Raw genomic sequence first — 17,232 nt, 5'->3', positions numbered from 1 at the left:
CTGTAACTGTGCGTCCTTCTCAGATGTCCCTGTAACTGTGCGTCCTTCTCAGATGTCCCTGTAACTGTGCGTCCTTCTCAGATGTCCCCGGTAACAGCGTGCTATTGCCCCAGATGTCCCCGTAACAGTGTGTGTCCTCCTTAGATGTCCCTGTAACTGTGCATCCTCCTCAGATGTCCCCGGTAACAGCGTGCAATTGCTCCAGATGTCCCCATAGCAGTGTGCGTCCTCCTCAGATGTCCCCGAAAGAGTGTGCGTCTTCCTCAGATGTCCCCGTAACAGTGTGCGACCTCCTCAGATGTCCCTGTAATTGTGCGTCCTTCTCAGATATCACTGTAAGAGTGTGCGTCCTCCTCAGATGTCCCCGTAACAGTGTGCGTCCTGCTTAGATGTCCCCTTAACAGCTTGTGATCACCTCAGATGTTCTCGTATGTCACGCTGGTGGTGTGGCCCCCGACCCCCCAGGCCGGGCTCACCCTGGAGGGTTGTAGCTAGGTGGCTACCTGCTCTTCACTGGAGCCTCTGGTGGAGAAAGGCTTGAGCTGCAGGTAGCCACCAGGTACCACTCCAGGGCAGTCCCCGGCGCTGCAGCTGCTGAACCCAGGGGTCAGGACACGGGTACGGACTCGGAGTGTCAGGCAGGACCGGATCACTGGCAGTATGGATACTGGTGCCGGTTCAGACAGAACAGGTTTAGGTTGGGACAGAACAACTAGTTCAGACAGGACGGGCTCAGGGTCACTGGACAGGTACTAGTACCGGATCACAGAACGGGTTCAGGAATAGAGACCGGACAATAGACCAGTAGGTTGAAGACTATCTAGATACAGAAGTTACCTAGGCACCTCCCTACAGGGGAGAGTGCCTTAAGGGGGTCTTGTAATTTAGTGGATCAGAAAAATTGATTTTTTTTTTTTTAATGTGGAGAATATAGCTGCAAAACGATTTAACTCGATTCTCAATATTAAAAAAGTTCTAGCTCCTTATAGGGAGCGATGTCCGGCGCGCGCTCGGACCCCGCGGGGCACAGTGGAGCATTGCGTCGGCCTTGTGTGCGTCTGTGCTTCCAGTCCTCAGTGTTATGACCCTTAGTAATCATCTCACACCGATCAGAGATCTAGTGGTGAATGTATACAGTTTTAATGGAAATGGATATAAAAGGGTCGAGAGGTTATAGCGTGTCCATATAATTCTAAAAAAACGGATATATTTCGAGGCAACCAACACACAAGCGCGCAGGAATCACAGTTTGCGAGAAAGTCGGCAGAACTTCGAAAAATACTGAGTTGCCCGTTTCGAGAGAATTTGATTACTGTATTCTGAATTTTTTCACAGTTTCGACAATGGCAATCACTCGTAATATGCAAAACTGAGAAGGAATGTAAAAGTCTCCCGGACGCCACATCGAAGTGGAGGAATTGAAATTAACATCAAGTGCTGCTGTAATGACGTTCCCATCGATTTCTTGCCAATTATTCACAAGGCATTGTGTTTGTTTTTCGACTTTTAGGTATTGGACAAGAAGGCCTAAATTTATTTTGTGGCTTGATGGACATTCGCCATGGATATAAGCACTGATTAAGCTTACCTTGAATAATAAAGTTGTAGGGATTGTACTCACTCAGGTGCGATAAGCAAGCAGGAGGCATGTTCCTTTAAATATTCATAGCTTTTTTTGGCTTCATAAATGTCAAAAGCAAAATGCAAACAAAACAGCCTTTAGTCCAGGCAAAAGCAAAAGAAAACAGTCCTTTAAGCAAAGTGTCTGGTAAACCAAACCTGTGGGCACACAGGCTGGATAGCATCCAGCACACAGCTCGGTCTGGAGACAACACACAGGAGGTCTTCTCCCTCCAAACACAGACCATGTGCCAAACAACAGCCTCCACTATATAGGCTAGTAACCACACCCAGAGGTGAGGTATGTGGGTAGCTAGACCCGCCTATTTCTCTAAACTACCCGTAACCCGGCTCCCAGGTGCACCAAACCATCCTCTTAGTGCTACATGCACTAGAGAAACACTCTGGGTCACTTCACAGAGACCAACCATCTCTGTGACACATACCTCCCATCGACTATGCGACCATTAGCCACCTTACATACCCCCCCTGCCTAAAGCCATGGGGCTTGGCACTTTCTACTACCAGACAGGGGATTCTCGATAGAGCATCGGTATTACCATGTAGCTTCCCTGCTCTATGTTCTACATGTAAGTTAAAATCCTGTAGGGCTAAAAACAAGCAGGTGACCCTGGCATTTTTCCCCTTTTTTTCCCTCATCCATCTGAGTGGGGCATAGTCGGCCTAACAGATAGTACCATAAGATGTCCACTGTCCACTTTATGGCCAAGCACTCCTTCTCTATGATGGAATAATTTTTCTCGCATGAGGACAGCTTACTACTCAGGTAGAGGACAGGGTGCTCCTCCCTGTGTATCTCCTGGGAAAGGACAGCTCCTAAACCGACATCTGAAGCATGTGTCTGGAGTACAAACTCTTTCTTGAAGTCGGGGGCAACAAGAACCGGTTGCCTACACGGAGCCACTTTCATCTCTTGTAAGGCCGTCTCCGCCTCTGCAGTCCACTTGGCCATTGCTGATTTTGTCCCCTTAAGAAGGTCAGTCAGGGGTGCTGCCATCATGGCGAAGTTTGGGATGAACCTCCTGTAGTATCCCACAATTCCCAGGAAGGCTCTAACTTGCTTTTTCTACTGCTGTCTTGGCCAGGTTTGGATTGCCTCCACTTTACTGATCTGTGGTTTAATCTCGCCTCTACCCAATACATATCCGAGATATTTGGCCTCTTCTTTCCCCATGGCACATTTCTTCGGGTTTATTGAAAACCCCGCCTTCCTTAGGGCATCAAACATGGCCTGGACCTTTTCCAGATGACTCTCCCAGTCTGGGCTGAAGATATCATCGTCCAGGTATGCCGCGGCGTATTTCTTATGAGGTGCAAGGATTCGATCCATTGCTCTTTGGAAGGTGGCAGGGCCCCTGCAGTCTAAACGGCATCCGGACATACTGGAAGCATCTGTCTGGTGTAGAAAACGCAGTCATTTCCTTGGCTCCCTGTGCCATGGGGATATGCCAATATCCCTTCATCAAATCCAAGGTGGTTATGTACCTTGCAGGCCCAAGTCGCTTGATCAGCTCATCAACGCGTGGCATGGGATATGCGTCGAATTTGGAGACTCCGATCAACTTTCAATAGTCCTTGCAGAACCTCCATTCACCATCGGGCTTTGGGACCAAGACAGTCGGCTCGACCAACCGCTCTTGGATTCTTCAATGACTCCCGAGTTTCAGCATATGAGCCACCTCTTTTGGAGATTACCTCTCGACAGGCCTCAGGTATCCGATAGGGCTTCAAGTTCACCCGCACATGTGACTCCGTCTGAACCTCATGTTCTATGACCCTTGTGCAGCCCGGCAATTCTGAGAACAGGTCCCTGTTCTTCTGCAGCAACTCCCGACACTGCTGTTTTTGAGCCTTCATGAGCGTTTCCGCTATTTCGACTCCTCCAACGTCACCTTCTGGCTTGCCTAGCAAGCATGGGGCTTCCACAGCCTCTCTGTCTTGCCATGGCTTGATGAGGTTGACGTGGTATATCTGGTACGGCTTACGTCATCCCGGTTGATGAACCTTGTAGTTCACCTCACCAACTTTTTCCACCACCTCATACGGCCCTTGCCACTTGGCCAAGAATTTGCTTTCCACGGTAGGAATCAGAACGAGGACTCTGTCACCAGGATTGAATCGCCTCACTCTGGCTGAGCGGTTGTAGATCCTGGCCTGCGCCCCTTCTCCCTGGAGGAGATGTTCTTTTATGATGGGCATCACCTTCGCAATCCTCTCCTGCATCATAACGACGTGCTCGATGACGCTCTTGTGGAGTGTGACCTCAGCTTCTCAGGTTTCCTTTGCTACATCCAGGAGACCCCGTGGATGTTGGCCATACAGGAGTTCGAACGGCGAGAACCCCGTAGAGGCCTGTGGAACCTCTTGGATGGAGAACAACAGATACGGTAGGAGACAGTCCCAGTCTCTACCGTCTTTTTCTATAGCCTTCCTCAGCATGCTCTTCAGAGTTTTATTAAACCTTTCCACAAGGCCATCTGTCTGAGGATGGTATACTGACGCCCTCAATTTGCAGGACCTTGCACAACTCCCTCATCACCTTACTGTCACAAAACCAATCGGAGCCACGTGCCCCTGATCTTTCCTCACAACTTCCGTGAGTTCCGGGTTTAGGATAATGTGAAGCAAGCTTATAAATGTTATATATTTATTTACTCAAAAGAGCGATGCTAGGTACAATATATACAAGCGGTTACAAGATATATATATATACAGTAGTCAGACAAATACAGTAAGGAAGCAGTAATATTATACAGTAAAACAAAAAGGAATAAAAGTGAATATACCACACTTTCATCAAAGGTCTCTGGACACGGCAGGAAGGGTGCTGTCATGGGTCCAGAGCGGTTCCTTGGTCTTTCTGCACATCTGCAGCGACAGGTGACCCTCAACAGACGACCCCTCCTCTCTCTCAGAGGGACACATTTATACGTAACTTGGGCAGGGCAGAAAATAGGCGATTTACATGTAATCTCCTCTTCCCTTCTATCAGACATTTCATAATCCATTTCCCAGCAATATTCTCATTGTAAGGTGCGCATAGTAATTGATCTAACACAGGAGCGTCCCCTGACTTCAGAGGTATTCAATTAGCTATTCTTCATTGCCATGATTCAATTAGCTCCCCCATACTCTCGTCAGGAATAGGCGTTTGCACTACAAAGGTATATATCCTAGCTGACCTGTATTCAATTCTCTCCTGGCTTGTCACCCTGTGAACGCCATCCTGGGCAATAGCATCCTTTGAAGTCAGACAGACTAGCATTCCTGCTGAGACCTTCATAACTGGGAATATGAAATAACTGGGAATATGAAATAACTGGGAATATGAATTTCTAGTCCCTGGCCTCACCACACCTCCCCCTTTTAGAGTGCGTTCGGAGGAAGACCTCGTTGGTCATCATCCGCAAGCACTTCAGCTGCCTCCCCTTGCCTAGATAACCCATCTGCGTTACCGTGGGCCCGGCCGGACTTATACCGAACATCAAAGTTGTAGTGTTGGAGAGCTAGGCTCCAACGCAACAACCTTCCGTTCTCACCGGCTACTCGAGATAGCCAAGTGAGGGGGTTGTGGTCCGTCACCACGGTGAAATGGTGCCCTTACACGTATGGCTGCAGATGCTGCAGAGCCCACACGATCGCCAGGCATTCCTTCTCCACCGTAGAGTAGGCCACTTCCCTCGGCAGAAGTTTCCGACTGAGGTATTGAACAGGGTGCTCTTGACCTGTCGAGTCAGGTTGGCTCAGCACCGCACCGAGTCCGTAGGTGCTGGCGTCAGTCTGTACTACAAGCGGCCGGGAGTCATCGTACGCCTGGAGTACAGGGGCTGCCGCCAGGGCAGCTTTCAAGGCCTGGAAGGAGCGCTCGCAGTCCGCTGTCCAGTTGACAGCTTGCGGCAGCTTCTTCTTGGTGAGGTCTGTCAGGGGCTTGGCCAGGGCACTATAGTCCTGTACGAACTTCCTATAGTACCAGGCCGTACCCAAGAAAGACACCACCTGTTTCTTGGTCCTTGGGGTGGGCCAGGTCGTGATTGCATCCACCTTCCCGGGTTCTGGTCTCTGTTTCCCCCCACCTACCCGGTGTCCCAGGTATTGGACCTCGGTCATGCCCATCTGACACTTTCCCGGCTTGATGGTCAAGCCTGCACGGTGGATCCGCCCCAGCACCTCTGACAGGTGCCGAAGGTGTTCCTCCCAAGTGGGGCTGAATACGGCAATGTCATCCAGGTACGCATCCTGACAGCAATGTGTTGACCATCCGCTGGAAAGTGGCGGGGGCATTCTTCATGCCAAATGGCATGACGGTGGGCTCATACAGTCCAAAAGGAGTGATAAAGGCTGATTTCTCCTGTGCCTCTGGGGACAGGGGAATCTGCCAGTATCCTCGGCTCAAGTCCATGATGGTCAAGTACTGAGCCTTGCCCAACCGGTCAAGCAGGTCGTCGATGTGCGGCATGGGGAACGCGTCATCGGCGGTAATGGCATTGAGCCCCCTGTAATCCACACAGAACCGGGTCGTCCGGTCCTTTTTGGGTACGAGGACTACAGGTGAGGCCCATGCGCTGGTGGACAGGCGGATCACCCCCAGCTCCAGCATCTCGGCAATCTCCTTCCGCATTTGCTCCTGTACCTCCAAGGAGACGCGATATGCCGTTCGCCGGATAGGGGCGTGATTCCCCGTGTCTCTGTGGACTGCCAGCTTGGTCCGCCCGGGCTTTCCCGAGAGGAGGCCAGGGAATGGGCGCATGACCTCCTTCAGCTGGGACCGTTGGTCCTCAGACAGAAGGATGTTCATGGGGGCATCCTCCATGGATCCTCCCGCACGGGCATGTGCGAGCAGATCCATGAGGTCCTCCTCCTCCCCTTCCTCCGGCACACTGCATACCGGAAAGGCACAGGCTTCCCTGTCATGATGCGCTTTCATCATGTTGACATGGAAGACCTTCTGCCTGTTCCGGACCGGGTCAATTGTGACCAGGTAATTGACCTTGCTGAGCTGCTGATGCACGTCATAAGGGCCCTCCCATCTTGCCTGAAGCTTGTCCTTGGGCACAGGGACTAGGACCCATACTTTCTGCCCTTCCTGGTATGTCCTCTCTCGAGCATTCTGGTCATACCAGCGCTTCTGCTCTGCCTGGGCCTGGACCATGTTGTCATGCACCAGCTGCGTCAGAGCCTGCATTCTGTCACAGAATCGCAAGACAAATTCCTCGACTGAAACGCCCTGGGTGGCTACTTCTTCCTCCCAGGATTCCCTCACGAGAGCGAGGGGTCCCCGTACCCGTCTTCCATACAGGAGCTCGAAGGGGGAGAACCCCGTCGAGGCTTGAGGCACTTCCCGGTAAGCAAACAACAGATGTGGGAGGTGTCGCTCCCAGTCGCGTCCCTGGGACTCGACCAACATTCGGATTATCTGTTTCAACGTGCCATTGAACCGTTCACACAGGCCATTAGTCTGGGGGTGATATGGGCTGGACACCAGATGTTGCACCCCTGTTTGCTTACACAGGCTCTGCATCAAGTCAGACATGAACTGGGTCCCTCGGTCCGTGAGCATCTCCTGGGGGAAACCAACACGGGTGAAGATTTCCAGGGCTTTGGCCACTACGTTTGCCCGGATGGAGGACAGCGTAACAGCTTCTGGGTACCTAGTAGCGTAGTCTACTACCGTTAGTATGTAGCGTTTCCCGGAGCTGCTGGGAATGGGCAGCGGCCCTATGAGGTCCACAGCGATCCGCTTGAAAAGCTCACCTATTATGGGCAGAGGTATCAATGGGGCTTTAGGGCCTGGCCATGCCTTCCCCATCCTCTGACAGGTGACACACGCACGGCAGTAGGCAGCTACTGCTGTCCCCATCTTAGGCCAATTAAACAAGTGGGCTAGCCGAGCCTTGGTCTTAGCGACCCCTAGGTGACCAGCCAACGGAATTTCATGCGCGAGCCGTAACAACTCAGCCCGGTACGGCTGAGGTACCACTAGGTGCCTCTCGCCACGCCAACCTTCCTGTCCATCTGTGGGCAGTGTTTCCCTATACAGCCTCCCTTGGTCCCAGAACAAGCGGTCCTTGTCTGTCTCCAAGGGGGGCTTACCTGCGCGTTCCTTCAAGGCTTCCAGGCTGCTGTCGGCTTGGACAGCCGCCTGGAACTCCTGGCTGGAGCCCGCTAACAGGGACCTGAAGGCCGCACTCTCGCCGGACCCCTCAGGGAACGGCGCTGGGGGATTAACACCAGTGGGCCCAGTCCCAGACCCAGGTGATGGGGTGGAGGAGTCAGGGTGCAAAGCGGCCTCTGTCTCCTGAGCCCTCCTGCTGCGGGTGACCACAGCAATGCCCGGGGTCTCCTCAGGGAGTCCCGGTCCCCTTCCCTCACCTGGATGGGTTGTGGGGTCACTGTGGGTTGCCCCAACAGGTGATACACACTTGACAGGTTCACTAGGTTTTGAGCTGCTGGAGGGATCATGTGCAAGCTGACAGTTGGGAGGGGCAGGCAAGGCCCCCACCAGCTCCTCAGCCAAGCCAGAGAGTTCATTAGCACGACAATGAATTACATTGGCATTCTCACTGAAAAGTTCAGAGCTGGACATGTCAGCTGAGAGAGCCGGAAAGGGGGGCTAAATCCCCCCCAGCTGCACTCCTGTCAGCTGGCACGTCACTACAAGGATCAGCATGTATGGTACCACAAAGTATAATATCACTTACAGATACATTACCACGGGGCAGTGGGGTTGCTCTCTTCCCATACTGAGAGGTGAGAGGCCCCAAGTCTGTACCCAACAAGACATTAGCAGGGAGACGAGATGTAACCCCGACCTCTACCAGCCCCTTGTCCACACCCCAATCCAGATGCACACAAGTCATGGGTAGAGTTATCTTCTCCATACCAACCCCGCTGACGGTCAGCGTGTTTCCAGGGATGATACTCTCCGGGGGTACCAGTTCAGGCTGTACTAGGGTCACATCGGCCCACGTGTCCCTTAGTCCCATAACCACTATTCCACACAGTCACTTGCTGGAGATTGTCATTGGGCCTGGCCCCACCTCTCCCCACCACATAAACCGTTGGACCCGCTGCTGGGGTTTGGGAAGTAGGGGGGTTCCTCTTCCGGCTAGGGCAGTTCGCCCTGTAATGTCCCGGCTGGTTGCAGGCGTGACATCGAGGGGGTCCTCCCTGGGGCTTTGAAGGGGGAACAATGGGGCCCATGGGTTTTCGGGCGGGGGTAGTCTCAGGGGGAACTGCAGGGTTACCCGCAACAGGATTGGTCTTACCCCCCCTCCAGCCGGTGCTGACGGGTCTCTACGACGTCCTTTTGGCGACGTACTCATCCGCTAGCTCCGCAGCAGTTCTGGCATCTTGGGGTTTCCGGTCCAGGACATATTGTTGCACTTCCTCCGAGCAAATGTTTAAGAATTGCTCCTTGAGGAACAGATCCATGGTTGCTTCGTCGGGATTGTCTATCTCTCCCTCTGCCCATCTGTGAAGCTGGACACTCATCTGGAGCAGAGTCTCTAGGTGGCTCTCGGTCGGTCATTTCCTCAGGCTGCGGAATTTCACTCTGTACACCTCAGGCGTGAGACGGTACCTCAGGATCTGCGCAGCTTTAATGAGGTCATAGTCCTGGTGCTGGGCTGCAGGGAGAGACGAGAAAGCGTCCAGGGCTCTCCCTCTTAGCCTGGTGGACAGGGTGCGTGCCCAGTCTGCCTTGGGTACCTGGTACTGGAGACACTCCTGTTCAAACCCTTTCAGGAAAAGGTCCAGGTCTCCGTCCTATTCCAGGACAGATAGATCCTCTGAGCGCAGCTTAGCTTTTGGGGCTGCTGGAGTCTGTGCTGTTTGAGCCGGTGGGTCCTGCCGGCTCCGCAGCTGGGCTAACTAGCTGGTACTGCCTCTCCTCCTTTCTTTCCTGGGCATCTCGCTCAGCTTGCCACATGTGGAGCACGGCCTGGCTCTGCTCCTGCTGTCCATCTCTCAGAGCCTGGAGGTAGGCCTGCATAAGAGCGTCCAGGGCCGGGTTACTGGCCCCTCCAGCTGGAGCTGTGGATTGCATAACAGAATGTCCAGGATTTTCGTGGGTGTCAGGGGCACTTCCACCCTCCTCTGACACCTCAGTCTGGTCAGCGACTGGCACCATACTGCCACCTTCCATCTGCTCAGCGTACCCTCTGGTAGCACTCATCTGGGAACCTTTGCTTCTGAGGCAGTATGCCATCCACCAGAGACCGTAGCCAAATAAAAGATAGGACAGAAAACTAAGAGGGGGAAGGGTATAGTATCGCACACACGCTTTCACTGTATACTATGTCTGATCTACTAACTAGCACCGAGCTCAGTTCACAGATATCCAAATCCCACCGGCTGCCACCAATTTGTCAGGGTGACACCGGCAGGATCATACAATATCCCACCGCTGCCACCAATTGTCACAAAACTCAAAAGAGCGATGCTAGGTACAATATATACAAGCAGTTACAAGATATATATATATACAGTAGTCAGACAAATACAGTAAGGAAGCAGTAATACGATACATTAAAATAAAAAGGAATAAAAGTGAATATACCACACTTTCATCAAAGGTCTCTGGACACGGCAGGAAGGGTGCTGTCATGGGTCCAGAGCGGTTCCTTGGTCTTTCTGCACATCTGCAGCGACAGGTGACCCTCAACAGAAGACTCCTTCTCTCTCTCAGAGGGACACATTTATTCGTAACTTGGGCAGGGCAGAAAATAGGCGATTTACATGTAATCTCCTCTTCCCTTCTATCAGACATTTCATAATCCATTTCCCAGCAATATTCTCATTGTAAGGTGCGCATAGCAATTGATCTAACACAGGAGCTTCCCCTGACTTCAGAGGTATTCAATTAGCTATTCTTCATTGCCATGATTCAATTAGCTCCCCTATACTCTCGTCAGGAATAGGCGTTTGCACTACAAAGGTATATATCCTAGCTGACCTGTATTCAATTCTCTCCTGGCTTGTCACCCTGTGAACGCCATCCTGGGCAATAGCATCTTTTGAAGTCAGACAGACTAGCATTCCTGCGGAGACCTTCATAACTGGGAATATGAAATAACTGGGAATATGAAATAACTGGGAGGACTCTGTCACCAGGATTGAATCGCCTCACTCTGGCTGAGCGGTTGTAGATCCTGGCCTGCGCCCCTTCTCCCTGGAGGAGATGTTCTTTTATGATGGGCATCACCTTCGCAATCCTCTCCTGCATCATAACGACGTGCTCGATGACGCTCTTGTGGAGTGTGACCTCAGCTTCTCAGGTTTCCTTTGCTACATCCAGGAGACCCCGTGGATGTTGGCCATACAGGAGTTCGAACGGCGAGAACCCCGTAGAGGCCTGTGGAACCTCTTGGATGGAGAACAACAGATACGGTAGGAGACAGTCCCAGTCTCTACCGTCTTTTTCTATAGCCTTCCTCAGCATGCTCTTCAGAGTTTTATTAAACCTTTCCACAAGGCCATCTGTCTGAGGATGGTATACTGAAGTCCTCAATTGGGAGATTTGCAGGACCTTGCACAACTCCCTCATCACCTTACTCATAAAAGGGAGATCCCTGGTCAGTCAGGATCTCCTTTGGTAAACTTGTCCGGAAAAAAACGTGGACCAACTCGCGGGCTATACTCTTGGCGGAGGAGTTTCTTAGGGGAATTGCTTCCGGATAGCGTGTGGCATAGTCCAGGACGACCAATATGTATTGATGCCCACGAGCAGATTTAACCAGGGGACCAACCAAGCCCATGGCAATTCTCTCGAACGGCACTTCAATAATGAGCAATGGCACAAGGGGACTTTGAAAGTGAGAGGTGGGGGCGGTTAACTGGCACGTAGGGCAGGACCTGCAATACTTTAATATTTCCCGGTGACACATGGGCCAATAGAACCTCTGCATAATCTGTTCCTGCGTTTTTTTCACCCCTACATGTCCCCCCAAGATATGCGAATGGGACATGTCCAACACCTTCCGTCTATAGGGACCCGGCACTATTAACTGTTCCACCAGCTCTTCCCTCACTTTCGTGACCTGTGTGGTAGATCGCTCACTCGGCTGCACACGGAGGTAGACACAGGCATGCCGTCTCTTTAAATCTTTGGTTGATTTATTATAATGCTGCATAAACCAACCTTTAGTCCATAAAAATAAACACAGCCCGCTGGGCAAAACAGGAAAACAAAGCAAAAATGGTAACACATAAAACACAGTCCTTGGAGTAGCAGGGATTCGCCTGCTGAGAGTTCAGCAACTCCACATGGTTCAGACACAAGCCCCCTTCTGAAGCTTACTTCTCCAGACCTTGAACTCTGCCTCAGCTGGTCAAGTATTTAAACTCCCCCAGACCACACCCTGAGCAGGGAGATATGATGAATGACCTCCCACCCTTCACAATAGTCATTCACAAAAAAACACTCCCTTTTACTATAGAATTAACCCCTCTCAACAAATAACATGCTGGAGGAAACTTAATGGTTTTAGTTCACTGACGCCAACAGCCTCAGCGAAACATATCTCTCCTCCAGCACTTTACCAATGACTTTGTCACACCTGGTACAACAATTTACCACTTATCATAAAATAGGGAAACTTTGTGTCAGCCCCTGGCTCCTGTGCCACCCCATTTATGACCGTGACATTACTGAAGGCTTCCTTCAGAGTTAGGTCCCTATGTTGGGCAGACCCAAAATTCCCGCTGGTCACCCCTAACCCTGGAATGTCGGCCTCAGGGGACACTACCTCCTCATCCCCCACAAGGACACAAAAAGAAAATCCGTCTGACTCTGGGTGTAGTGATACCTCTTCAGGGTTACCTGGTTTTTTAACCGCGCCAGCGAACCCTGAACCCTTCCCCCACAGATCCCAAAATAAACAAAAGTCTCGGCCTATAATTATAGGGTGCAATAAGTCCTGAACGACGCCGACCTCGTGGGGCTCAGTACCGTGGGCCGTTTCAATATCCACTCTGGCCATCGGATAGTCCTTAGCATCGCCATGAATGTACCGTGTGCCGACCTTTTTTCCCGGGATCAGTTGGTGAGGAAGAGTGGCCCTCACAAGGATCACCAGACTCCCAGAGTCTAGCAGCGCCGTTACCTGCCGCCCCATCACCTTCATGGGACACGCTTGTGCCCATCACTGGATAGACAGTGCACACTGCAGGCCGGATACGCGTAATATGAACAGCGGCGTCCTATGCTGCAGTCTATCTGCTCGGGGTTCAGGGGAAAATGGGCGGCTATATGGCCTGGGCCGTGGCACCTCCAGCAGATCACATTACCCGTAGGGACCTTGGGCACCACCTCCACCGCCCCTTTGGACCTTGAACACCCCACTCCCTTTTGGGCCTTCGTTCCCTGTTGGGACCCACAGATCTCACTCAGGTGTGATGAGAGGCAAACAGGAGGCATGTTCCTTTAACCCCTTTCCGACGATATCAGTAATAGTACGTATCTGCGCCCTGGGACTTACGGACCAGCTACGTACTATTACGCATAATGTGATCGGTCCCGCACACAAGCGGTGCGGGGCGATCGCTGCCGGCTGTCAGCTGATTGTCACAGCTGACACCCAGTGCTATGTGCCGGGAGCAGTCCCGCACATTAACCCCTGCGATTGAAGTTGATCGCAGCATTGGGGGGGCAAGGGAGGAGGTAAGCGCCGGTACTTACCGCCTCTCCGGCCTCCAGCGATGTCTACAGTGGCTCCCGGATGTTGTCATGATGACCCGAGGTCGTCATGACAACATCCGGGTCACTAGAAGGCAGGACGTTACCTTGGTCATGCGCAGTGCGCGACCAAAGCAATGTCTCTCTGTGTGCAGCGCTGACAGGCTGCATGGAATAGGGAGCTGCTGCATCTCTATGCTATACAGCCGATCAGGCTGCAAAAAGTGAAAGTCCCATAGTGGGACAAAGTGTAAGAGTAAAAAAAAAGGGTAGGAAAGTGAAAAAAAAAAAAATAATTGTAAAAATATAAAAAATAAAAAAAATAATCCCCAAAAACTAAAAATATATTGTAACCATAATATTTATTTATTATGAAAAAAAAAAAAAATAAACCAATAAAAAGTACACATATTTGGTATCGCCGCATCCAGAACGACCTGAAACTGTCCCACTAGTTAACCCCATAAGTGAACACGGTAAAAAAAAAACAAAGCAAAAAACAATGCTTTATCATCATACCGCCAAACAAAAAATGGAATAACACGCGATCAAAAGCACGAATATAAATAAAAATGGTACCGCTGAAAACGTCATCTTGTCCCGCAAAAAACAAGCCGCCATACAGCTCCATCAGCCAAAAAATAAAAAAGTTATAGCTCTCAGAATAAAGCGATACAAGCAAATTCTTTTTTCTATAGTTTTTATTGTGTAAAAGCGCCAAAACATAAAAAAAGATATAAATGTGGTACCGCTGTAAACGTACTGACCCGAAGAATAAAACTACATTATCAATTTTACCACACGCGGAACGGCATAGAAAAAAAAAAAACAATTCCGGAATTGCTGTTTTTTGTTTATTCTGCCTCCCAAAAATCGGAATAGAAAGCGATCAAAAAATGTCACATGCCCAAAAATGGTACCAATAAAAACGTCAACTTGTCCCGCAAAAAACAAGCCGTCACATGACTGTCGGCCAAAATATGGAAAAATTATAGCTCTCAAAATATGGCGATGCAAAAACTAGTCTTCGCAAAAAAAAGCGTCTTTTAGTGTGTGACAGCTGTCAGTCATAAAAACCCGATATGATTCTGGTATCACTGTAATCGCACCGACCCGAAGAATAAAGTCGTCCAATCACTTATACCACGCGAGGAACGGTGTAAAAAAAATAAACTCTAGGGTTTTGGTTGTGCTAGGGTTAGGGAAGGGCTAGGGTTATGGTAGGGTTAGGATTTGGTTAGGGTTAGGGTTGTATTAGGGTTGGGGTTAGGGTTGTGCTAGGGTTATGGTAGGGTTAGGATTTGGTTAGGGTTAGGGTTGCGCTAGGATTAGGGTTGGGGATGGGGTTAGGGTTGGGATAGGGTTAGGGTTGGGATAGGGTTAGGGTTGGGCTAGGGTGGAGCTAGGGTTGGGGTTGTATTAGGGTTGGGGTTGTATTAGGGTTGGGGTTAGGGTTGTGCTAGGGTTATGGTAGGGTTAGGATTTGGTTAGGGTTAGGGTTGCGCTAGGGTTAGGGTTGGGGATGGGGTTAGGGTTGGGATAGGGTTAGGGTTGGGCTAGGGTGGAGCTAGGGTTGGGGTTGTATTAGGGTTGGGGTTATGGTTGTGCTAGGGTTATGGTAGGGTTAGGATTTGGTTAGGGTTAGGGTTGCGCTAGGGTTAGGGTTGGGGATGGGGTTAGGGTTGGGATAGGGTTAGGGTTGGGATAGAGTTAGGGTTGGGCTAGGGTGGAGCTAGGGTTGGGGTTGTATTAGGGTTGGGGCTGTATTAGGGTTGGGATTTTTTCAAAAGTAGAGAAAAAAAAATGATGACAATATGGCGACCAGTGCTGAGCGCAAGTGCTCGCTACTTGAGTTTGCATCGGGTGCTCGGGGTATGCACTGACTATCTCGGGTGCTCGAGTGACATGCTCGAGTCTCCGCCCCATATGCTTCGCGGCCAAAAAAAACTTTGCTGGGATCGCCTGCCATGCACGAGTGATCCCTGCGTGTTTTTTTTTGGGTGTCTAATAACCGTGAAACATGGGGGTCGGGACTTGAGCATGTCACTCCAGCACCCGCGATACTTGGTGCATACCCGAGTATCCGATGCAAACTCAAGTAGCGAGCACTCAAGACTAATGACAACTTATTCAATATGATGACCTAATGTTATCAAATTCTGTCGTACCTCTGGGTTCAAAATGTTCACTGTACACCTTAATAAAATCCTTGAGGGGTGTAGTTTCCAAAATGGGGTCACTTGTCGGGGGTTTCCACTATTTAGGCACATCAGGGGCTCTCCAAACGCGACATGGCGTCTGCTCTTGATTCCAGCCAATTTTGCGTTCAAAAAGTCACACAGTGCTCCTTCCCTTCTGAACTCTGCTGTGCGCCCAAACACTGTATTTTCCCCACATATGGGGTTTTGACGTACTCAGGAGAAATTGCACAAAAGTTTTTAGGTTCCATTTTCTCCTTTTACCCTTGTGAAAATAAAAAAAATTGGGGGTAAAAGATCATTTTTGTGGGAAACAGTTTGATGATTTTTATTTTCACGGCTCCATGTTATAAACTTCTGTGAAGCACCTGGGGGTTCAGGGTTCTCACCACACATCTAGATAAGTTCCCTGAGGGGTCTAGTTTCCAAAATGGTGTCACTTGTGGGGGGTTTCCACTGTTTAGGCACATCAGGGGCACATCCGCTAATTATTCAAGCAAATTTTACAATCAAAAAGTCAAATGGCGCTCCTTCCCTTCCGAACTCTGCCGCACGCCAAAACAGTGGTTTTCCCACACATATGGGGTATCTGCTAACTCAGGAGAAATTGCACAACAAACTGCATAGTGTAATTTCTCCTGTTACCCTTATGAAAATGCAAAAGTGGGGGCTGAAAAACATTTTGGTGGGAAAAATGTGAAAATTTTATTTTTACGGCTCAATGTTATAAACTTCTGTGAAGCACCTGGGGGTTCAAGGTGATCACCACACATCTAGATAAGTTCCCTGAGGGGTCTAGTTTCCAAAATGGTGTCACTTGTGGGGGGTTTCCACTGTTTAGGCACATCAGGGGCACATCAGGGGCACATCCGCTAATTATTCAAGCAAATTTTACATTCAAAAAGTCAAATGGCGCTCCTCCCCTTCTTAGCCCTGCCGCGCGCCCAAACAGTGTTTTTTCCCCACATATGGGGTATCTGCGAGCCCAGGGGAAATTGCACAACAAATTTTGGGGTCTATTTTTTCCTGTTACTCCTGTGAAAATAAAAAAAATTGGGTCTAAAGTAACATTTTTGTGAAAAAAGTTGAATGTTAATTTTTTTTCTTCCACATTCCAAAAATTCCTGTGAAGCACCTGAAGGGTTAATAAAGTTCTTGAATGTGGTTTTGAGCACCTTGAGGGGTGCAGGTTTTAGAATGGTGTCACTTTTGGGTATTTTCTGTCACTTAGACCCCTCAAAGTCACTTCAAATGTGATGTGGTCCCTAAAAAAAAAATGGTTTTGTAAATTTTGTTGGAAAAATGAGAAATCGCTGGTCAACTTTTAACCCTTATAGCTCCCTAATAGAAAAAAAAAAATTGGTTCCAAAATTGTGCTGATGTAAAGTAGACATGTGGGAAATGTTATTTATTAAGTATTTTGTGTGACTTATCTCTCTGATTTAAGGGCATAAAAATTCAAATTTTGAAAATTGCAAAATTTTCAACATTTTCGCCAAATTTCCATTTTTTTTCACAAACGCAAGTGATATCAAAGAAATGTTACCACAATCATGAAGTACAATATGTCACGAAAAAATAATCTAAGAATCAGGGGGATCCGTTGAAGCGTTCCAGAGTAATTACCTCATAAAGTGACAGTGGTCAGAATTGTAAAAATTGGCCTGGTCATTAACGTGCAAACCACCCTGGGGGTAAAGGGGTTAAATTGCACACAGG

General features: G+C 49.7%; 1 protein-coding gene across 1 annotated transcript in view; it reads right to left on the bottom strand.

Annotated features, from left to right (window-relative positions):
• The window catches only part of LOC141243168 (uncharacterized), an 85,301-nt gene that overhangs the window by 31,134 nt on the left and 36,935 nt on the right, over positions 1 to 17,232 (bottom strand). The window contains exons 8-11 of the mRNA XM_073668909.1: positions 8,011 to 8,201; positions 7,044 to 7,392; positions 6,527 to 6,824; positions 5,873 to 6,271 (exon numbers count right to left, since the gene is read on the bottom strand). Coding sequence (XP_073525010.1) covers positions 5,873 to 6,271; positions 6,527 to 6,824; positions 7,044 to 7,392; positions 8,011 to 8,201 — 1,237 coding nt within the window. The remainder of the gene's footprint in view (positions 1 to 5,872; positions 6,272 to 6,526; positions 6,825 to 7,043; positions 7,393 to 8,010; positions 8,202 to 17,232) is intronic.

Source organism: Phyllobates terribilis, unplaced genomic scaffold, assembly GCF_046119375.1.
Source record: "Phyllobates terribilis strain yellow unplaced genomic scaffold, ASM4611937v1 Scaffold_2__4_contigs__length_985480577, whole genome shotgun sequence".
Classification (NCBI taxonomy): domain Eukaryota; kingdom Metazoa; phylum Chordata; class Amphibia; order Anura; family Dendrobatidae; genus Phyllobates; species Phyllobates terribilis.
Note: the sequence above shows the minus strand (reverse complement) of the source record. Positions and strands in the feature narration are given on the sequence as shown.